The sequence below is a fragment of the Corvus hawaiiensis genome, chromosome 17, assembly GCF_020740725.1.
Source record: "Corvus hawaiiensis isolate bCorHaw1 chromosome 17, bCorHaw1.pri.cur, whole genome shotgun sequence".
Taxonomy (NCBI): Eukaryota; Metazoa; Chordata; class Aves; order Passeriformes; family Corvidae; genus Corvus; species Corvus hawaiiensis.
This window is the reverse complement of record NC_063229.1, coordinates 8,684,139-8,701,896: the sequence shown is the minus strand read 5'-3', so window position 1 is coordinate 8,701,896 and position 17,758 is coordinate 8,684,139. Positions and strand designations below refer to the sequence as shown.

At 59.9% G+C, this 17,758-nt stretch overlaps 1 protein-coding gene across 2 annotated transcripts; it reads left to right on the top strand.

Moving 5' to 3' along the window:
• The first annotated feature begins 254 nt into the window (after positions 1-254).
• KIAA1755 (KIAA1755 ortholog) lies at positions 255-13,021 on the top strand. Of its 2 annotated transcripts, XM_048322046.1 has the most exons (15): positions 255-369; positions 3,160-3,357; positions 3,859-4,794; positions 5,038-5,158; positions 5,267-5,431; positions 5,973-6,096; positions 6,413-6,530; positions 6,748-6,834; positions 6,919-7,035; positions 7,358-7,456; positions 7,627-7,775; positions 8,686-8,824; positions 9,081-9,203; positions 9,789-9,980; positions 10,060-13,021. In XM_048322046.1, the coding sequence occupies exons 1-15, from the start codon at positions 367-369 to the stop codon at positions 11,026-11,028; spliced, it is 3,540 nt and encodes a 1,179-aa protein (XP_048178003.1). In that variant the 5' UTR covers positions 255-366; the 3' UTR covers positions 11,029-13,021. The 2 variants fall into 2 exon arrangements, with proteins under 2 accessions (XP_048178003.1, XP_048178002.1); XM_048322045.1 differs by having other exon boundaries at positions 3,859-5,158.
• Positions 13,022-17,758: the final 4,737 nt, after the last annotated feature.

The window sequence follows — 17,758 nt, the reverse complement described above, 5'->3', positions numbered from 1 at the left end:
ACAGGAAAGCGGCCCCCCGCCCCCCCCGGCTCTCTCCGGGCCACCCCCACCAGCCCCTTCCCCCGCCCCGCCCCGCTCCCGCTTTCTTCGCCTTTTCTTTCTTTTCCTTCTTTTTGTTTTTTCTTCTTTTTTTTTTTTTTTTTTCCCTCAGAAGAGGCGCGGCGGGCGGAGGGGGCCGGGGGCCCGGGGCTGCCCGCCCCCGCCCGCGGCTCCGGAGGCGCCGGCGCCGGGAAGAGCCGCCGGCGGAGCGGGGACCGGCCGGGAGCCCCGGGCCGGGGAGAGCCGGCGAGGAGAAGGAGGAGGAGGAGGAGGGACGGGACGGTCTGTGCCGCGGCCCCCCGGCCCCTCTGCCACTTCCTGGGAAACATGGTAATTCCTGGGGCATCCCTCTCCCTGCCGCTGCCCCTCCCCGTGGCTGCCGGTCCCGCGGGCACCGGGTGGGCACGGGGTGGGCAGCGGGAGCGACAGCAGAGGGAGGTCGGGAGCGAAGGTGGAAGGAGGTGCAAAGGCAGAGGTGGCTGTGCGTGTGAGGGCACAGCTGGGTGGGAAGGCAGAGGCAGATGGAAGGTGGAGGTGGGTGTGAAGGTGGAGGTAGGTCAGCGTGGAGGTGGAGGTGGGTGTGAAGGTGGAGGTAGGTCAGCGTGGAGGTGGAGGTGGGTGTGAAGGTGAAGGTCAGTGCAAGGTTGGAGATCAGGTGTGGAGGAGGACGTGGCCGTGGCCGCTTGGGCAGGTGTGTGCGGGGCTGCATCCTGCGATGCTTAAACTTCCCTGCAGAGTTTGTCAGGGGGATGGGTGCAGCGAGCGGGAGCTGCCGTGTGGGCCGTGCCGGCACAGGGGGATGCTCGGCAGACCGATGGGATCATTCGTCACCGCAGCCGGCACGTGCCGTTGCCCCGGGCTCTGTGCTGAGCGCGGCCTCCCGCTCCGGGCCGGGCTGAGCGCTTGCATCGTGTCCTGCCAAAGCTGGTGACAGCAAGAGCTGCCGGAGAGGCAGAGGAATTGGTATTCAGGACTTGTCCCAGGCTCAAAACTCGCTCCTTCCTGAGCAGGGGGGGAGAAAGGAGCTGAAGCTGAGTCACCCTGTGGCTTTGGGCATGGGTTAAACAACTTCACCGCACCAAAACCCCAAACCCCAGCCCGTCTTGTTGGTGTAAACCACTTTAAAAATATGGGTATTTGGGGAGAAATATCAATCTCTATTTAACAGCACTTTGGCTTATTAAAATGGAAATAGCTTTGCAAATGTAAATCTCCTTATGCTCCCTAATGCCTTTGTTCCGGCTTCGCTCCCTCGCAGCGGGTGGAGGGACTGGGATAACTGGCTGCTTTTGGATTCCTACGGGCTCCTGGCCGGCCCGGATGTGGCTTCGCCTACAAACTCAGAGCCACTGCACCATGGTTACCCCAAAAGCCTCCCTCAGTGATGAAGTGCTTTGTGACACTCCATGAAAACATTTTTAGTCAGTCATTCCAGGCCAAAATATTCCCCAGCACAACCCAGGCTGTGTCTGGTGCCTCCATCGATCCCTGGTTCTCTCCTGATACTGGCACACACAGTCCCTGCTGCTGGATGAAGTCCTGGGTGATAGGCAGAGAGGAAACAGCCTCAAGTGGTGCCAGGGGAGGGTTAGACTGGATACTAGAGAAACATTTCTTCACTGAAATGGTTGTCAAGTCCTGGCACAGGCTGCCCAGGCAATGGTGGAGTCTCCATCCCTGGAAGGATTTAAAAGACTGTTGAAGGCAGGTCAGGCAGTTCCGGCTCATCTCGTGTGGCAGTGTTCGGAGCTGGATGGATCCTCCTGTGCTGTTGGGGCTCCTCACCTCAGTGTTGGGATGGGGAGATAGAGCTTGGCAGTGCTGGGCATGGAGGTGGTAGCTGCACCAGGGCCCCACTGGAGCAACATGGAGTGGGGTGCTGGGCTTTGCCCTTCAGCAGGGATTTTCCACAGTAAGGTCTCCAGTCCATTCTACTTGTCTACTTGTGTAGTACATTCTACTGCACACAGTAAGACAAAGCTTGAGGAGAAAGGTCCAAGGACAGAAAGCCTGGACAGGAAACACATTGGCAGATCAGGGCCCTGAGAAGGGACTGGCTTGCCTCCTCCTCTGCCTAGCTCTGTGGCTTCTCCTGTCAGGTGCAAGGGCAGGAGATTCCTGTGCTGAGACATGGAAAAAAAGTCCTGAAGAATTAACCAGAGCATGACTGCAAAGTGCTTTAGCTAAAGCGCATTAAAACTAATTAAGCTGCATTAACTGTGGCCCCTTTGTCTCTGTATGGGCTCCTGGACCAGGGATTAGCTGCCTGAAACTAATGCTCACCTTGAGCTAATCCCACCAGACTTCCTGGGTGCTCTTATGGGAGCAGGTGCCTGGAGGATGCTCCTCTTCCCCACTCACCAATGGGTTCCCCTTGACAGCTGTGCCAGAGTCATCCCTGCGCTGCCTGGAGCGCAGCCTGGGCATCACGGGAGCCGTGGGATGGCTTCCCTCCGTGTACCAGCCGTGCCACACAGCCTACAGCTCCTGCAGCACTGAGGGAGTCAACTGGGAACTGCTGGTTCACACGTGGCACAGACCCAGTGTCCTCGCCCCGCTCTGGGGCAGTGCGGGGGGATGCAACGCGGACGAACGCTTCCCAGAAAATGCAGGAATAATTTTGAGTTTGGCGAATTCAGCAATGAGTCTGGACCAAAACACCCTATCCATCTTCAGATGTTTGTCCTTCCTCCCATCTGCTGCATTCCTGCAGCGAGCCGCGGAGCCCGGCACAGCCCCACGATCTGTCTGGTCTGACTCCGCTTAACCCCTCGGCTGCTGCGGCTCCTCCGCCTCCACATGGCTGGCGGCCGAGCAAGGCGGCTGCTGCCTCGGGGCTTATCCCAGGCTCCTTAACCACAGCCCGGCGCTGGGAACCGGACCCGCCGTGCCGCACGCCCCGCCTGCGTCGTGCTTGCTCTGCTCCACTCCCGGTTCCCTCCGTTTCCAGCGCAGGAGGGTTTGGAGCCCCTGAGCTCAGCAGCATTGCCAGTGTGGGTGTCCCAGGGCCCTGACAGTGGCACAGTGCAGCGTGGGATGGTGGGCAGAGGCACCGGGTCAGGGGGAACGGTGTCCCCGCTGCGGGGCCGCTCTCCCACCATCGACACTTTCCTCCCGCAGGATGCCAGGTCGCTGGATGCGGCGGTGCAAAGCGCTCTCCAGGCTCTCTACCCCCCCTTCGAAGCCACTGCTCCCACCGTCCTGGGCCAGGTGTTTCGGCTGCTGGAGACCAGCTACCAGGGGGATGGGCTCTGCTGCCTGCTCCAGTTCCTCATTCCGGCCAAGCGGCTCTTCGAGCGCCTGCGGCAGGCGGCCTGTGTAAGCCCCTGTGCCCCACCATGGTGCCCCCATAAGCCACTCCTGGACACGGGGGGTTTTGCCCTAAGGAGTCCTGCCTGCATGGGCACACTGACCTGTGGGGTCCCTCCCTGCACGTCCACTCCTTGTCCCATCCACTCCGTGCAGAGGGGACCATAGCACACCCAGCTCCCTGGGACTGGTCCAGCACATGTGGTCCCTGCAAGAAGGGCAGGGGGACTCTGGAGTCCTCTTGTCTTGATCCTGGAGAGGCTTAAGCAGGGGTTTTCCCTCTGTAAGCACATGGGTAGACTCCGCACCATGGGAATAGCCATGGCTCAGGGTGGGCTTGCAGAGCTCTGCTGCAGGGGCTTGGCTCAGGGACATGCATTGGGTCACCAGGCTCTTTCATCCTCATCACGGGAAGCACAGAGCTGGGCAGCAAGAGCGCGGGGTGGGGGTGGCTGGGAGGCACAGAGCTGGCAGGGCTCTCTCATGCGCTGTGTTCTTCCTCCCTCCTAGGCTCCCTACTTTAACCGCATCTTTCTCCATGAAGGCTGGCCCTTGTGTCTGCACGAGAAGGTGGTTGTGCACCTCGCGCCGCTCAACCCCCTCCTGCTGCGCCCTGGGGACTTCTACCTGCAAGCAGAGCCCTGCGAGGAGCACACGGCGCGTGTCACTGTCAAGCACCTCTCCCTGGACCTGCGCTCAGTGGAGGAGACACCAGTCCCTGAGGCCACCCACGCACTGCTCTTCACCAACGCGTGGCTGGAGGAGGTGAACAGCAGCTGGGCCGGAGCTCCCCTGCACACCTGCCTGGTGGCCACCGAGAACGGTGTCACCCCACTGCCGTGGAGCCGGATTGCTACGCCCGAGTTCACTGACAAGCCCAGGGCTGGAGCTGACAGTGTGCCTGCAGATGCCTGGCATGAACCTGCTCCTGAGACTGCACCTGAGCTGGCAGCACCTGGCACACCTGTGCCCCATGGCACAGCCAATGTCCCCACACCCTACAGCAACATTGTGGGCACCATCCCAGGCTGCAAGGCCACCTCTCGGACGTCGAGCCAGGGACGATACCCGGGACTGATCAAGGTGGAGCAGGCAGGGCTGCGGAAGAAGCTGGCCCCAGTGGCTATGCCCAGCCTCAGTGAAATCATCAGCCAGAACCTGGAGGGGGAGTATGTAGACCTGCTGGAGCAATCCCAGGAGGACATGGACCTCCTGACCAGATCCCTGTTGCCCCCCTGCCTTCCAGGGAGAATAAGGGCTGGGGCTGAGGTGAAGCTCCCATGGAATGGGGGAACAGAAGCAGATGCCTGGCCCTGTGGGGAAGCACTGAGCTCAGAGGAGAGTCCCTGCAGCCCGTGCCTGGGGAGGAAGCTGACCCAGGAGCCAGGGCCACATGGCCCAAAGTGCCGCCAACGTGACTCCTACATGGCTGCACTGCAGAACCCGGTGAGCTTCGGCTCTGGGCTAATGGCAGCCATCCTGGAGGAGCCAGACAGCCCTGGCCCTGAGCTGCCCCCTGCCACCCCCCGTGAGACCCCCACACAGCACAGGAAGGGGGCTGGCAGCCCCAAGCTTCTCACCCGCCAGTCCCGCCGAGCAGCTCCTGGGGTGCTGGGGCAAGGGGGGTTGGTGCAGCGGGGCAGCCCCCAGCTCCCCCCAGGTTCCAGCCACAAGTTCTCCTTCCTGAAGGGCACACGGCTAGGGGCAGCCCCCGGGGATGAAAGAGTCACCGGCCAGCACGAGGGGGCCTGGAAGAAGATGTCGGCCATCTACTCTCCCAGGATGGGCAGAGCCAGGGCAGCAGGGAAAGGTGCTGTTCTGTGGGGCTGCGGCGCCTGACCAGGCACTGCTGGGGCTTCGCTATTCCTTTGCTTCGCTGTGTGTCGCCAGCTTCTCTCTCCTCTATCCCCGTGCACAGGTATGAATGCAGCCACTGCTGCTCCCACGGAGGAACGGTGCCCGGAAAGTGCCAGCTGCAAGAATGGTCCCTCTGTGCCCAGCACTGGCACTGCTGGGCAGGAGCCTCCAGCCTGGCAGGACCTGCACGCTGGGCTGCTGCGCTCAGGCATCATCTGCCTGCCAGGTACTGCTGGCATCGCGAGCCCGGGGCATGGGCGGGAGAGGTCTCTGGATGGAAACACAGGCTGCTGGAGAGGGTGTTCTAGAGGAAGTTTTCAGGGCTTTGCTGGAGGCCAGAAATACTCCAAGCGGAAAATTTCCTTTCAGCTGGGCAAAAACGTTAAAAACATAAATGCAGGCAGCCTGTGCAGAGCAGCTGCCCCAGTCCCAGCCGCCCCAAGCCCTCCCACACCATTCCTCTCCAGTGAAGCTGTTCAGCTTTAGCTGCCAAATACTAAACATTTGGTTCCTTCTTTTTCCCAAGAACCAAAAAGCAGTAACAAAACCCATCTTTTTCTCAGGAAAACCATCCCCAGCAGCTCTGGAATTCCAGGCATTCATCTCGAGAGCACCCCCGGGCTGGCTCTCCCCCTCTGGAAGGGCCAGAGGGGCTGCACCTTGGCGGGCCCTGAGCTGAGGCAGAACCGATGGGTACCCCAGCCCATTGTGGGGTGCTCAGGTGTGGCAGGTTGCTGCCACAGGGATCACTCACCTTTTCCCCACAGGGAGCTCGGACAAGCTGGGCAGGGCCCTGCTCCTGGTGACCACCAGTGGCAGTGCCTGGCGGGCTGCGTGGTGCTCAGCTGCGGAGCTGGCGAGGCTCATCCTCTACCTCTGCTCCCTCCCCAGGTAAGGGCCAGCAGGACCAAGCAGGGACCCCCTGCTGCTTCCTGGCTCAGGGCTCCCAGGCAGCTCCCAGGCTAAGTCAGGATGGGTGTCCAGCATCCCACACATGCTGGTTTGGGCACATCCCCGAGGACCCTGGACCATGCCCCTGCCAGAGGAACATGCTCTGAGCCCTTGGCAGAGGCATCCCACAGGGATGAGGCACCACCTGTGGCTGTGGGTTCCTGCCTGCCTGGGGGTGCAGAATGTGGGAGGGGGCTTTGAGAGGGTCCTGCCCTAGGGAAGGACCCCCCACTCCTGCTGTGTTCTGCCTCACCAGGCAAGAAGTGAAGAATGGCGAGAGGCGAGAGGCAAAGGACGTTGGGCTGACGGTTGTGGTGGATGCCAGGAAGCAGCCGCCGGCTCCCGTCCTGTTCTCGGCCCTCCGCTCCGTCCAGGTACGCCAGGCTCTGTGTGCCTGTGCCACAGACATGCCAGGGGTGTTCCTGTCTGGGAGGGAGTGCTGCCACCCTTTGGGGGTCCCTCGGAGCCTTGCAGGGTGAAGGTGTGCTGGCGCTCCAGCTTCAGCCAACCCAGGAAACCCCGGCACTGCCATGGGTGACCTGAGGGCTGTGTGTGGGGTTTGCCCAGGTGATTCTCCCCTGCCTCCCACAGAGTGTCTCTCCAGGCTGCATCCACAGCATGCTGCTCCTGGCCGAGAAGGAGCTGGTCTCTCACCGTGAGAGGCTGTCCGGGGTGCAGGTGAGCCTGTCCCTGTCCCCTGGGTTGGGGCAGTAGGGGATTATTCCCTGCTCCAGGCAGCCTTACAAGCCCTGTGCCCTGCAGGTGGAGACCCTGACATCGCTGAAGGCGCTGGGCCGCCACGTCGACAGCTCCCAGCTGCCCCCAGAGCTGGACGGTGCCTTCCCCTACTGCCACGGCGAGTGGGTTCAATTCTTCCAGGTGTCTGTTACCACGCCAAGAGCCATTGCCTCACCTCCCCTGTGTCCCTCTGTCCCCACTGCATCTTACATGTCCCACACACATCCCTGGAAAAGTGACAAGAAGGCCTGGGAGAAGGGAATGAAAAGGAGAGCACAGGAGGGTCAAGCTCCTTCCTACCTGCTCCTGCCTGCAGCTGCCCATCCACCACCACGCTCCCTTCCTCATCAGCTTTAACCCAGTGCCTCACAGTATTCCCTGCTCTGTCCCAGCACTGCTCCTCCTCCTCCTTCTCCTCATGGGCAGGCTGCCCCTGCTGACCCGCCGTGTGTGTCCCCCACAGAAGCTGCATCCCTTCACAGCCGGCCTCAGGCGGGCATCGGAGCTGCTGCAGTGCTGCATCCAGGAGCTGCGGAACACCGATGCACTGGCAGGGACACAGGTAATGAGTGGCAGCACCACAGGTTGGGGACATTCCCAAAGTGCCCATCTGCAGTGAAGCCACAGCAACATTTCACTCCAGTTGCCAAAAACTTGGCATAACCACTCCCAGACTGGCTGCTCCTGAGGTGAGGCCCCAGGTAAGACAACCAACCCTCCCTCCTGCCACAGGATGCAGCCACGGGCATCAGGAGGCACCAGGAGCTGATGCAGAAGGTGCTGAGTGACCCTCAGCTGGTGCGGGTGCAGCGTGAGGGCGGGTTCGTGCTGGCCAGGCTGCGCAGGGAGGCCGCCCGCCTCTGCGCCTCCGACCACGTCAGGTAGGATGGGGCAGTTCCACTGGTCAAGGGGTGCCAGTGCCAGGGACGCCCCCCTGCTTCTGCTGGCTGACAGAGCCACCTCCCCATGGACAGCCGAGTCCCCATGAGTCCAAGCTCATGTTGCCATGCTCTCTCCTGCTCTGGAAGCATGAAGCACGTCTGGGACAGCCCATTGCAGGAGTCCCCTCAGCCTTAGTGGTGCCAGATCCCTGGGAGGGTCTCCTGCCCCAGGCCAGGCCAGATCTGTCACTGCTCTGCAGTGCCGGCAGCAATGCCTTGGGCTGGGCTCGGGAAAAGCCACTAGATGGGGCCAAGTCCCGGCCGTGCCGCGCTCGGCCAGCTGTGCTGTGCTCATCCAGCCATGCCGTGCTCGTCCGGTGATGTCGCGTTTGTCTGGCCATGCCACACTCATCCAGTGGTGCCATAATCCGGCCATGCTGTACTCCTCTGGCCATGCTGTAGTCAGCCAGTGATGTTACCCCCACCTGGACGTGCCATACACATCCAGTGATGCCGTAATCCGGAGTTACTCAGCCAGCCGTGGCACACTCACCCAGCCGTGCTGTAATCGGGCCATTCCGTACTCACCCGGTGATGTCGCTCTCGGCCGGTAATGCTGCACCCCTCTGGTGATGCCACACTGGTCCAGCCATGCCACGCTGCTCCGTAGTCCATGCATGCAGGCAGCACTGATTCACTGCTCCCTCCTCCTCCCTTCTCTCGGTGGGGTGAGGCTTTCCCATCCCGTGGTTCCTGCCATCCCTTTGTTCCATGGGATGGGGAGAAGTCCAAGTGCCTGCAGGGTCGGAGTCAGGACCCGACCAAGAGACCTGCTCCCCTCCACCTTGTGCATCAGTGAGCTCACCTGGCAGCAGCTGGCACTGATGGTCCCTCTCCTCCCAACTCCCAGGGCTGGTATGGAGTTGGCTGAGGGGCTGTACAGTCAGCTGGAGGAAGAACTTCACGACCTTGTGTCCCAGTCCAACAGCTGCCTGGAGCGCCTGGAGTTCCTCCGCAAGGTCCGGGAGCTTGAGACCGAGTTTGGCAAGGTGAGCTGGGTGTCCCTGGGGTGCTGCAAGTTGAAGTTGCCCTCTGTGGTGTTCCATGGTTAAGTGTTTTGGTCACGTTTCATATGTTTTTGATGATGACGGAAGCCTGGAGAATGACAGGATTGCCTGAGCTTTGATTTTCATGATGGGCGACTGCGTGTGACTGAGCCTGGGCTGGGATGCCCGGCTGGGGCAGGAAGGGGAGGTGCTGCTGCCATGGCCAGTCCTGCCTGATCCCTGTTCCGCTCTCTCACAGCTGGGGTCGTGGCTGGATGGGGAGGCAGCGGCACGGCTGCAGGAGATGGGCACCGAGGAGTGGAGTCCCGACAGCTGCCAGGGCTCCACTGAGCACTTCAAGGAGTTCCTCGCCCAGGCCACAGTACGTTTGGAGGGACTTTTCTGTAACAGAGATCCCCTGGCTTTGGAAAGAGGCTTCTGGGCAGAACTGGGTGTCCCCGAGATGTTGAGTCACACTGCAGTTGTCAAGCTGCTGTTGTCAAGCTCAGCATTGTGGGGACTCCGGGCAGTCCTGTTCCAGTAAGGGGGTGGCTGCGCTGTTCCTTGATGTGTGCTGGGCTGGGACTGCTGTCCCCAACCCCTGCTGCACTCCATCGATGCAGCTCCTTTTTTTCCTGCAAAGCCTGGGCAGGAATAACATTGTGATGAGGATCTTCCTGTTCCCCTGAATGTGTAGGCCCTTTAGTCACGCACACTGCAGGGAGGGTGAGGCACAGTGACCCCACTCGGGACAGGAGGTGCATTTGGTGCATTTTGAACAAAGCCAGGGCAGAGCAGAGATTTGGAAAATCCCATCCCTTTGTTTCTTCTCACTTGCCCGGAAGTGTTTCCCATCCATCTGTGATGGCGATGCCAAGTGCCGCCTGCAGCGCGTCACCCTGCGCACATATCCCAGCTCCGCACCATTCCCAAGCATGGAGCCTGTTCCTTCCTGTCGTCCCTGCAGGCTCGGTACCAACATGGCCTGACCCTGTGCCAGGAGGCAGCTGAGGTCCGAGACACGGCATTCCCCGAGGCAGATGCCTTCCAAGTGGCTGCAGCCCTTTTCCAGACAAAGCTGATGAGCTTCTCCAAGCAGCTGGAGCGGCGGCAGGCAGAACGGGAGCTGCTGCAGGAGCTCACCCGGTTCTCCAACAAGGTGAGTGAAGGGGATCTTCCCCTGCAGGATGTGGTGCTCCTGGTGGCCATGAAACCAGCCGCTCTCACCTCTTTTGTAGGTGGCGGGGCTGAAGCTGGACTGCCGGCAGTGCTCAGCCCGGGCGCAGCGCGGGGAGGGCCAGGCACTGCGGTGCCTGCAGAGATCCTTCCAAAAGCTCTCGGTGGAGTTCGCCCTGGAGAAGCTGCAGGAGATGAAGGCTCAGGTACGCAGGATGCAGAGCAGCCAAGGGTTGGCAGCCTGGACAGAGGCACGGCACAGGTACCAGGAGACCCGGCAGATCCTGGAGGAGATGCTGGCAGAGCTGCAGGAAGCCTGGGGAGCACAAGTTGATGGGCAGGGAGACTCCTCCAGCCCCCCCAGCCCAGGGTCTGCAGCCCCTCCCACGGAAGACCCAACGTGCAGAGCAGCCCCCAGCCCTGAGCCAGCGGTGTTGGGGAGCAGGGCGTTGGCAGAGCAGCCAGAGACCAGCACTGAGGGGCCAGGACAGTCCCAGCCCAGCATCTCTCCTGGCTCCACGCTGGGTGTGGAGCAGGGTTCCCTGCAGCCCCACTGCCAGCTGAAGCCTCAGGGTGCCTGCGCCTCTCACCACCACATCTCTGCTGACACCCCCCATCCCAAACCCAAGAGCAAAGCCAGCCTGGGAGCAGCAGGACACCTCACCCAGGAGTGCAGCCAGCCGCCTCGGAGGCGTCCTTTCACCCTGCCTCCCTGGACACGCTTTCCAGGTGCTGACCCACTGTGTCCTACGGCTGTGCCCCATGGGGCTGCCTCAGATCCCAGCACACCTGGTGCACCAGCAGGGCCACGGCCAGAAGCTGCCCAGTACTTCCAGGTTTCCAGCCAGAGCAGTTTCTCCTCTGAAGACTCAGACTCACAGAACTCCACAGAAGAAGCCCCAGCATCAAGCCTGGCTTTGCCTAGGGATCTTCAGAGTCCCAGACCACCCTGCCCCTCCGAAAAGGCCCACCAGATCATTTACCTGGAGAACCACCACACTGAAAGTTCAGCTAAAGGAAATGCCAAGTAACCAGTTCCTCCAGTTGGGACTGTTTCTGTCCAGCTGTTTAAGCCTCAATCACCGACCGGATGAGACTTTGTATGATCAGAGGTGGGATGCTGGAACTTCTTACCCCACCCTCAGGCCCAGAATCTTTGGTTCCCTGTCCTTAGTGCTCTCCCTGCTGTGGATCAGCAGTAATTCCATCACCAGCTCACAGGATTCATTCACAATCTACCAGCTGTGTAGCAATTCTCCCATAAAGTGCCTTTATCCCTACCAGTGCCTTGTCTCAGGCAGTAGGGAGGGTTCCCACATCAGAAGCTGTGCCTGAAGCATCCCAGGGGAGTGCAGACCTGTGAGATGTTCCTGCCACTGACTGTGCTCCCTGCTCTACTGGATGGTTTTACCGTCCCCTGTGCTGCTGCTGCAGCCCTGGCTGAGCCCCAGCAATGGGCCCTGGGTTTGTGTGTGCTCATTAACACGGGACTAACTCCATTAACACTAATAAACCTGAAGAGAAACACCTGGATGGTCCTCGTGGAGGAGAATGAGAAGTTGTGTCGCACTGAGAGCCAGGTGCTGGGGTTCTCACCCAGGCTCCAGCTGCTCCCACCACCCCAGCACAGTGCCCACAGGCAGCTGGTGCCACCAAGAAGGTGGTGCCCCCCACATGGGCTGTGCCCACAGCATGGCTCTCCTGCTTGCTGCCAGCACCTCGGTCCTACTCAAAGGACCCTTTTGTAAGGGTTAAGCGCCTCAGTCTCCTGTTCTCCCTCCCGGTACATGAGCAGAACCGTGTCATCCTGCCCAGCCTCCCCACTCTGTTTTGGAAACGCGCTGTCCTGAAGCCTTTGGGACCCGTTTGGCCTGGGTGCGACCTTGCCGATCCAAAGCAGCTTGAGGTCCCCAGAGACCCTGTCCCCGCAGGCGCGTCCCTGCACCGCCCGTTTGGGCATCCGGGAGCGGGCGACGGCAGGCGGGACCCCGGCTGTCGGGGCCGGGCACTGGCCGGCCGCCCCCCTGGGCAGCCACAGCATGAGCTAATCAAGAGACATCAGAGGAGAAGCAATCTCTGCCCGGGAGGCCGTTCCAGAAAAACACACTCCTCCTCCCAGCCCAGCACGGTCATGGCTAGTACCCTGCGGGATGCAAAGGGCACTCGCCCATCCCAGTCTGACTGAGCGTCACTCATACCCCCCTCAGCCTTGTTTTTGCCAGATCCCGAAGCCAAGCCCCGCTGAGCTCCTCTCGGGAGGTTACGGCCCCAGCTGCCCCCCGTGGGCGCCACGCTCCTCCTGTCTGGGTCATTACCGAAGAAGCATTAACGCGACCGACCCCAGCCCTGCCCTGTCACAGGACCTCCCGCCTGTCACCACCCCTAATCTTACCCAATTGTCTGCTCTTTACTTCTCCCTACAATTTTTTTAGACTCCATCTTTCCCAGCTCAACACCGATTTCCCTACTGACAATTCTGTGCCTGCTCCACTGAAATCCTGGTCACTGAGTCCATCCCATTCCTTTTGCTTTAAAAGTCATTGTCCTAGAGACCCCGGACAGGTCTGCACAGCCTGTCCTGTGTGAGCCTAGAGTTCATCCCATTCTCCAATAATGCCACGTCTTAAACGGCACCAAGGCCACCGAGGTGACTTTATGATATGTCCCTGCTCCCCATCCCCATGCCCTCCAGCTGAGGGTGCCCACTCCCCATCCCATGTGGCCAGTGCCAGTGCAAGCTGGATGGGGCCCAGCTCACTGCAAGAACCAAAAAATCTTTTTTCCCTCCAGCACCATTCCAAGCCAAGCCTGACAGTTCCCTTGCTCAATTTTCCCCTCTGTTGAGAGCTCATCTGCTGTATCCCCCCCATTACAGTTTTTAGGTTGGAGAAATAGCACTTTCCAGTTGGAAACAGAGTCATTTTTCAAACCAGATGGAATTACGATTCTTCTGAATAAAGCAAACAATGACTTTCCTGTTGTTTTCTTTTTCCATAAGTAAAATAAAAAAGGATATTTTGCAAATCCTGAGTTTAACTGATAACAGAAAGGGGAATTTCCGGCCCGTGGCTGGAGGGTGAATGGTTTCCCTGGAAGAGTCCTGTGCACTGAAGAGCCATCAGCCCCCACAGCTGGGTGGGCACACCTGGATCCCTCTTTCCCTCCTACCAAAAAGTGTTTTGCAACGTTCTGCAAAAATTTTCTTATCTCTGCTGATCCTTCAGCACATGATTCATGACTCCCAAGTTTGACCAATTAAGCCATAACCTTTCCAGAAAGGCAAGTACAGGAGTTAATCAATGTCTCCTTTCCCTCATGAAATGGCAAAATCGTATGTCAGGGGCTGACAGGGATCCAGCAGTGTGGGCTGGTGGGTGTCCAGCAGTGTGGGCTGCTCGGGGTCTGGTAGTGCCAGGGTGCAGAGCACTGGAGTCAGCCCAGCCCCAGAGGGAAGCTCCCACAAGACCCCAGGAAATACTTTTTTCCAAAGGAAAAAAGGTCCAAAATGTTGGATGCAGCAGACAACCAAACCAGCCCAGAGAAATGGAGGGCCCGTGGATCAGGCACAGATCCCAGCCCCAGGGAATGACCTTCTCTTCCCCATGGCAGTTCCTGGGGCAGCCATTCCCCCTGTGGTTCCTGAGCCCTGCTCCATCAGAGCAGACAGTGCGTGGGCTGGCGCAGAGCAGGGGGATCTGACCTGAGACAGACACTGCACTCTTCTTCCTCCTCCTCACCACCAGATTCCTATCAAGCTCTGCCCTACAAATTGTGGGGGCTGGAAGGTCACTGGGTTCAATCATGACAAGACAGAGGGAAGAGGACAAAAAGAGGAAGAGCGAGAAGCACTGGGGCTCCCACGCTCCCGGCCACTGCCACAGCTGTGCCCTGTCCCAGTCAAGGAGGAGGTGGGGGAAATGGGTGGCAAGGCAGAGATGTAGTGACAACAGCATGTGGGAAACTGCAAAGCCCCCCAGATTGGGCCCCCCAGCAGCCCTGGTGCCAGCAGAGCCACCACAGGCCCATTCCTGTCCTGGCAGCCCCAGGCACTGAGGTTCAGCCTCAAACAGCCATGGCAGTTCAGAAGCACAGGCTGGGGGTTTGGTCCGTGTCACACTGGGAACGCTGTCATGCCTGGGTTTGTCCTTCTGGGTGACAGCCAGGGCAGTGGGTCTGGCTTCAGCAGGTAAACACAGAGGCAGCTCTGGGTGCAAAAAGAGCTGAGCTGTGGGACAAGGACACCAGCTCTGTCTGGCTTTGGGACATGGCTGTAAGCAGAGGTGTCCCAGAGAAGCTTCGTCATCTCCAAGCGCCTGCTCCGGCAGAGCAAGTGGAGATCTTGCTCATCACTGAGCTGAGGTTACTGGTGCTCTGGGGAGCGGCAGGATAGCCATAAGAAATGGAAAGCCAAAGAAACCAGTGATAACAGAGGAAAACAGGAAGGGTGAAGGGTAACGCCAAAGGGTAGAGCTCCAAGGGCTGGACATAACTCCATCTGAGCTGGCCAGGGAAAGGCCAACCGAGCTGCTTTCCAAAATCCCAGCTGTGCTGCATCCCGAGGGATGGATGGAAAATGCCTTTGCCAGTGCTTGCTCAGGGGCCCTGCAGACACCCACCCTGGGAAGATGATGACAGGACAGTGAGGTGCAGGTGGCCTGCATGGGGGACAGGCATGGCTCATGTGTTAGCGCTCGGAGAATCACCCAGCTTCAGGCATTAAATCTGGACATGTGCACTCATGGAGGAGCATAAACACTCTGTGCACCAACTGGGGAGCATAGACCCTTCTGGTTTCCCCCTGCAGACCCGTTGGAGCCTGCAAGCTATGAAGGTGGTGAGGGATTACTGGAGAGCGGTGCCCTGGGGGAAGAGGCGCCCTCGGGAGGGAGAGCTGGGGGACTTCCAACAAACTGCTGGGAAATGACAGCCAGAGGCTGGAATTCAGTTTGCACCAGGTACAGCCAGATCAGTTTGCAAAACATTTTGTTTGGCTCGTGACTGTCCTGGCACTGGACATGAGCCCATCCTGCAGCCCACTCTCAAGTGCTCTGGGACCCTGCCACAGTGGGACTGGCCTTGTGGCCATCCTGGGACCACCAGGAAGGAGAGGCTTGGCACAGATGAAGAATCCACCTCCCCTGCATGCATTGCTGCTGTCCAACACAGGACCACCTCCCAGGGGCTTGCTTGGGAGCCTTGCCAGGGAAGCCCCCAGCCTTCCTGCCCCCACCGTGCAGACCCAATAAACACGGAGTCTTTCGGGAGGGCTTTTTCTCTCATTTCTTTCAAATAAAAATACAGACTCCGCCCAAAATCAAAGACAGTTACATAATGAATTCCTCCTGACCACCCTCCAGAAGCGGGAGGGGGTGCCTTGCACCAGGACTCCCAAGAGAAGCTGGTTATCAGCTCCTGGCTGCTCCCTCCAGGCCATGCTGGTTCAGGCTCTGCATTTTTTGGGAACAGCCTCTGGCTCAGCCTGTGCCGCGAGCTGGGAGCCAGAGCCCGGGACAGCGTCTGACACCACCGCACATCCCTCCCCCTGCCCTGTGAGCAGCAGACGCCTCAACTCCACGGGCTGCGTCTGCCCTGTGGCTGCGACACCGGAGCACGCCACGCCTGCCTGGGGGACCAGGTGGAAAAACAATCTGCTTTTCCTTAAAAAGCCACTTCTCCTCCCAGAGGAAAGGCTGCCCATTCCCTGCACTGCTTGGCCTGGCAGGCAGCTGCCCACAGCTGGGAACAAGCCCCCCTTTATGCCAGCTCCAAACCCCACCAGCTCGGGAGCCCCGCGCTGCGCTGAGCCCGTCTTGCTCAGCCGCTGGGCCAGTGCCAGAGCTGCCTGTGGCAACGAAAGCCCCAAACCAGAAGTGATGCCGTCACCAAGCCAGCAGCTCACCTGGCCCAAACTGTCCGTGCTGCCATCACCAACCCCATCCTCCCTCACCCCAGCCTGTGTGCCCTCATGGACCCTTGTCTACAGCTGTTGCCAAGCCCCTTGGCTCCATAGACCACATATGGAGCAGCTACAGGTCTTTCGTCCCAGCTTTGGGAAGTTCTTTTCCGTGCTCACAGATCAGAGGTGTGAGAGGGGTAGTTGCTGAATCTTGCATGCCACGATGCCCACACACAGCCCCCAAAGCTCCCCGCTGGCCCTGTCATCATGTGCATAAAACACTTAGTCCTGAAGTCAGATCCCTGCAGGGTCCCCTACAGACCCCCACCCCGGGACGATGCCGGCCTCGCCACCGAGGAGCACACAAGATGCCCCGGCCTCGGGGGGCTGCCGGAGCGGCGGCTCGGCTGAGGGCTGAGTTTGGGGAATACCCGGGGCGGGAAGCACCGCAGGAGATGGGCAGAGCTCCTGAGTCGGTTGACGACTTAACAGGGCGACTCAGAGCAGACACTGCCCCTTTTCACGGGTTGTTTATCTGCCTACACAAGGGACTGAGTCAGGATGTGCGAGCACTGGAGGGGCTGCAGCCGCCCCGGCACACACCCAGCAGCGCAAACAGCGGCTCTGTCTGTGCGGGACGCACGGCAGGGACCGGCACTTCAGGGACCGGCACTGCAGGGACGCTTTGAAGCAGCTCCAGGAGCGGGGCGGGGGCGAGGAACGTCGCAGTCCTGCACTGAACACCTTGAGCAAATGAGGAGTTATTCTGGGCTTCAGCAGTGCAAACACCCTCTTAATGCAACCTTGTCTGAGCAAGGAGAGTAAAAATAACACCAGCGCTGTGGCCGGCCTACCATGGGCAGCATTTTCCAATGCCTGGGCAGACAGATGCCTCCGTGATACAAGGTGGTGAGTGAAGTGGGCACTAAAGCTGGAAACAAGGGAGGTTTCCTCTTGGCGGGGTGCTGGGATCAGGCCCAGGGCTCCCTGGATAGCCCCTGAGGGACAACCCTGAGTGGACAGAGCCGGAGGGATAGCCCTGGGAGACAGCCCCAGGGGGCAGCCAGGCACTTGTCTCTTGCCACTTCTGCCCGAGATGCCAGAGCAGGGACAGGTACTGTGAGTCGTTCCTGCTCTGTGCTTGGCCAGGAAACCAGACAAAAGATAGTCCCAACAGCCTGCCCAGCACCAGACACCCCAGCTTGCCCAGTCCCACACATCCCACACACCCTGACACCCCCCACGGCAACAAACTGCTCGTGCTTCCAAGCTGAGGGAGAAATGGCCGTTCCCAATTCCTCCACTGCCAGCAGTGCTCCTTTGACTGTTTGTCACACATTAACTCAAGCAAACAACACATACCGAGCATGCACCTCTGCTGCAGAGTGCATCCAGAGTTCACACCGGGTACAGGAGGAAGAGCGGGCTTGTGCAGGCAGAGTCTAACCCAGCACCCTGCAGCACGAGCCCAGACAGACCTGCCAACACCAGTGGCAGAGGTTCCTGTGCCCAGGAAGCAGCCTTGGGAGCAAGGCCAGCTCAAGGCAGGTGAAACCAGCTGGGAGCTCCCATGGCCACCAGCCCTCCCCAGGCATCACAGCGGCCTGGCAGTGGACAGAATTCCTGTGGCCCTGACGCTCAGAGAGATGGGCAGCCCATGGGACCCTTGCCCCCACTGACCCCTCCTTGCATCCATGGGAACAACTCGACCCAGTGCTGCCCACAAAGACCAAGTGGTCTGGGAAGAGGAAGACAGTGTCATTTTCATCACACAGAGTGATGGATCCCAACCATCTTACAGGACAGCACCATCCACAAGAAGGTCCCATTGCCCACAACAGCCCTGGAGTGATGCACCAGTCACC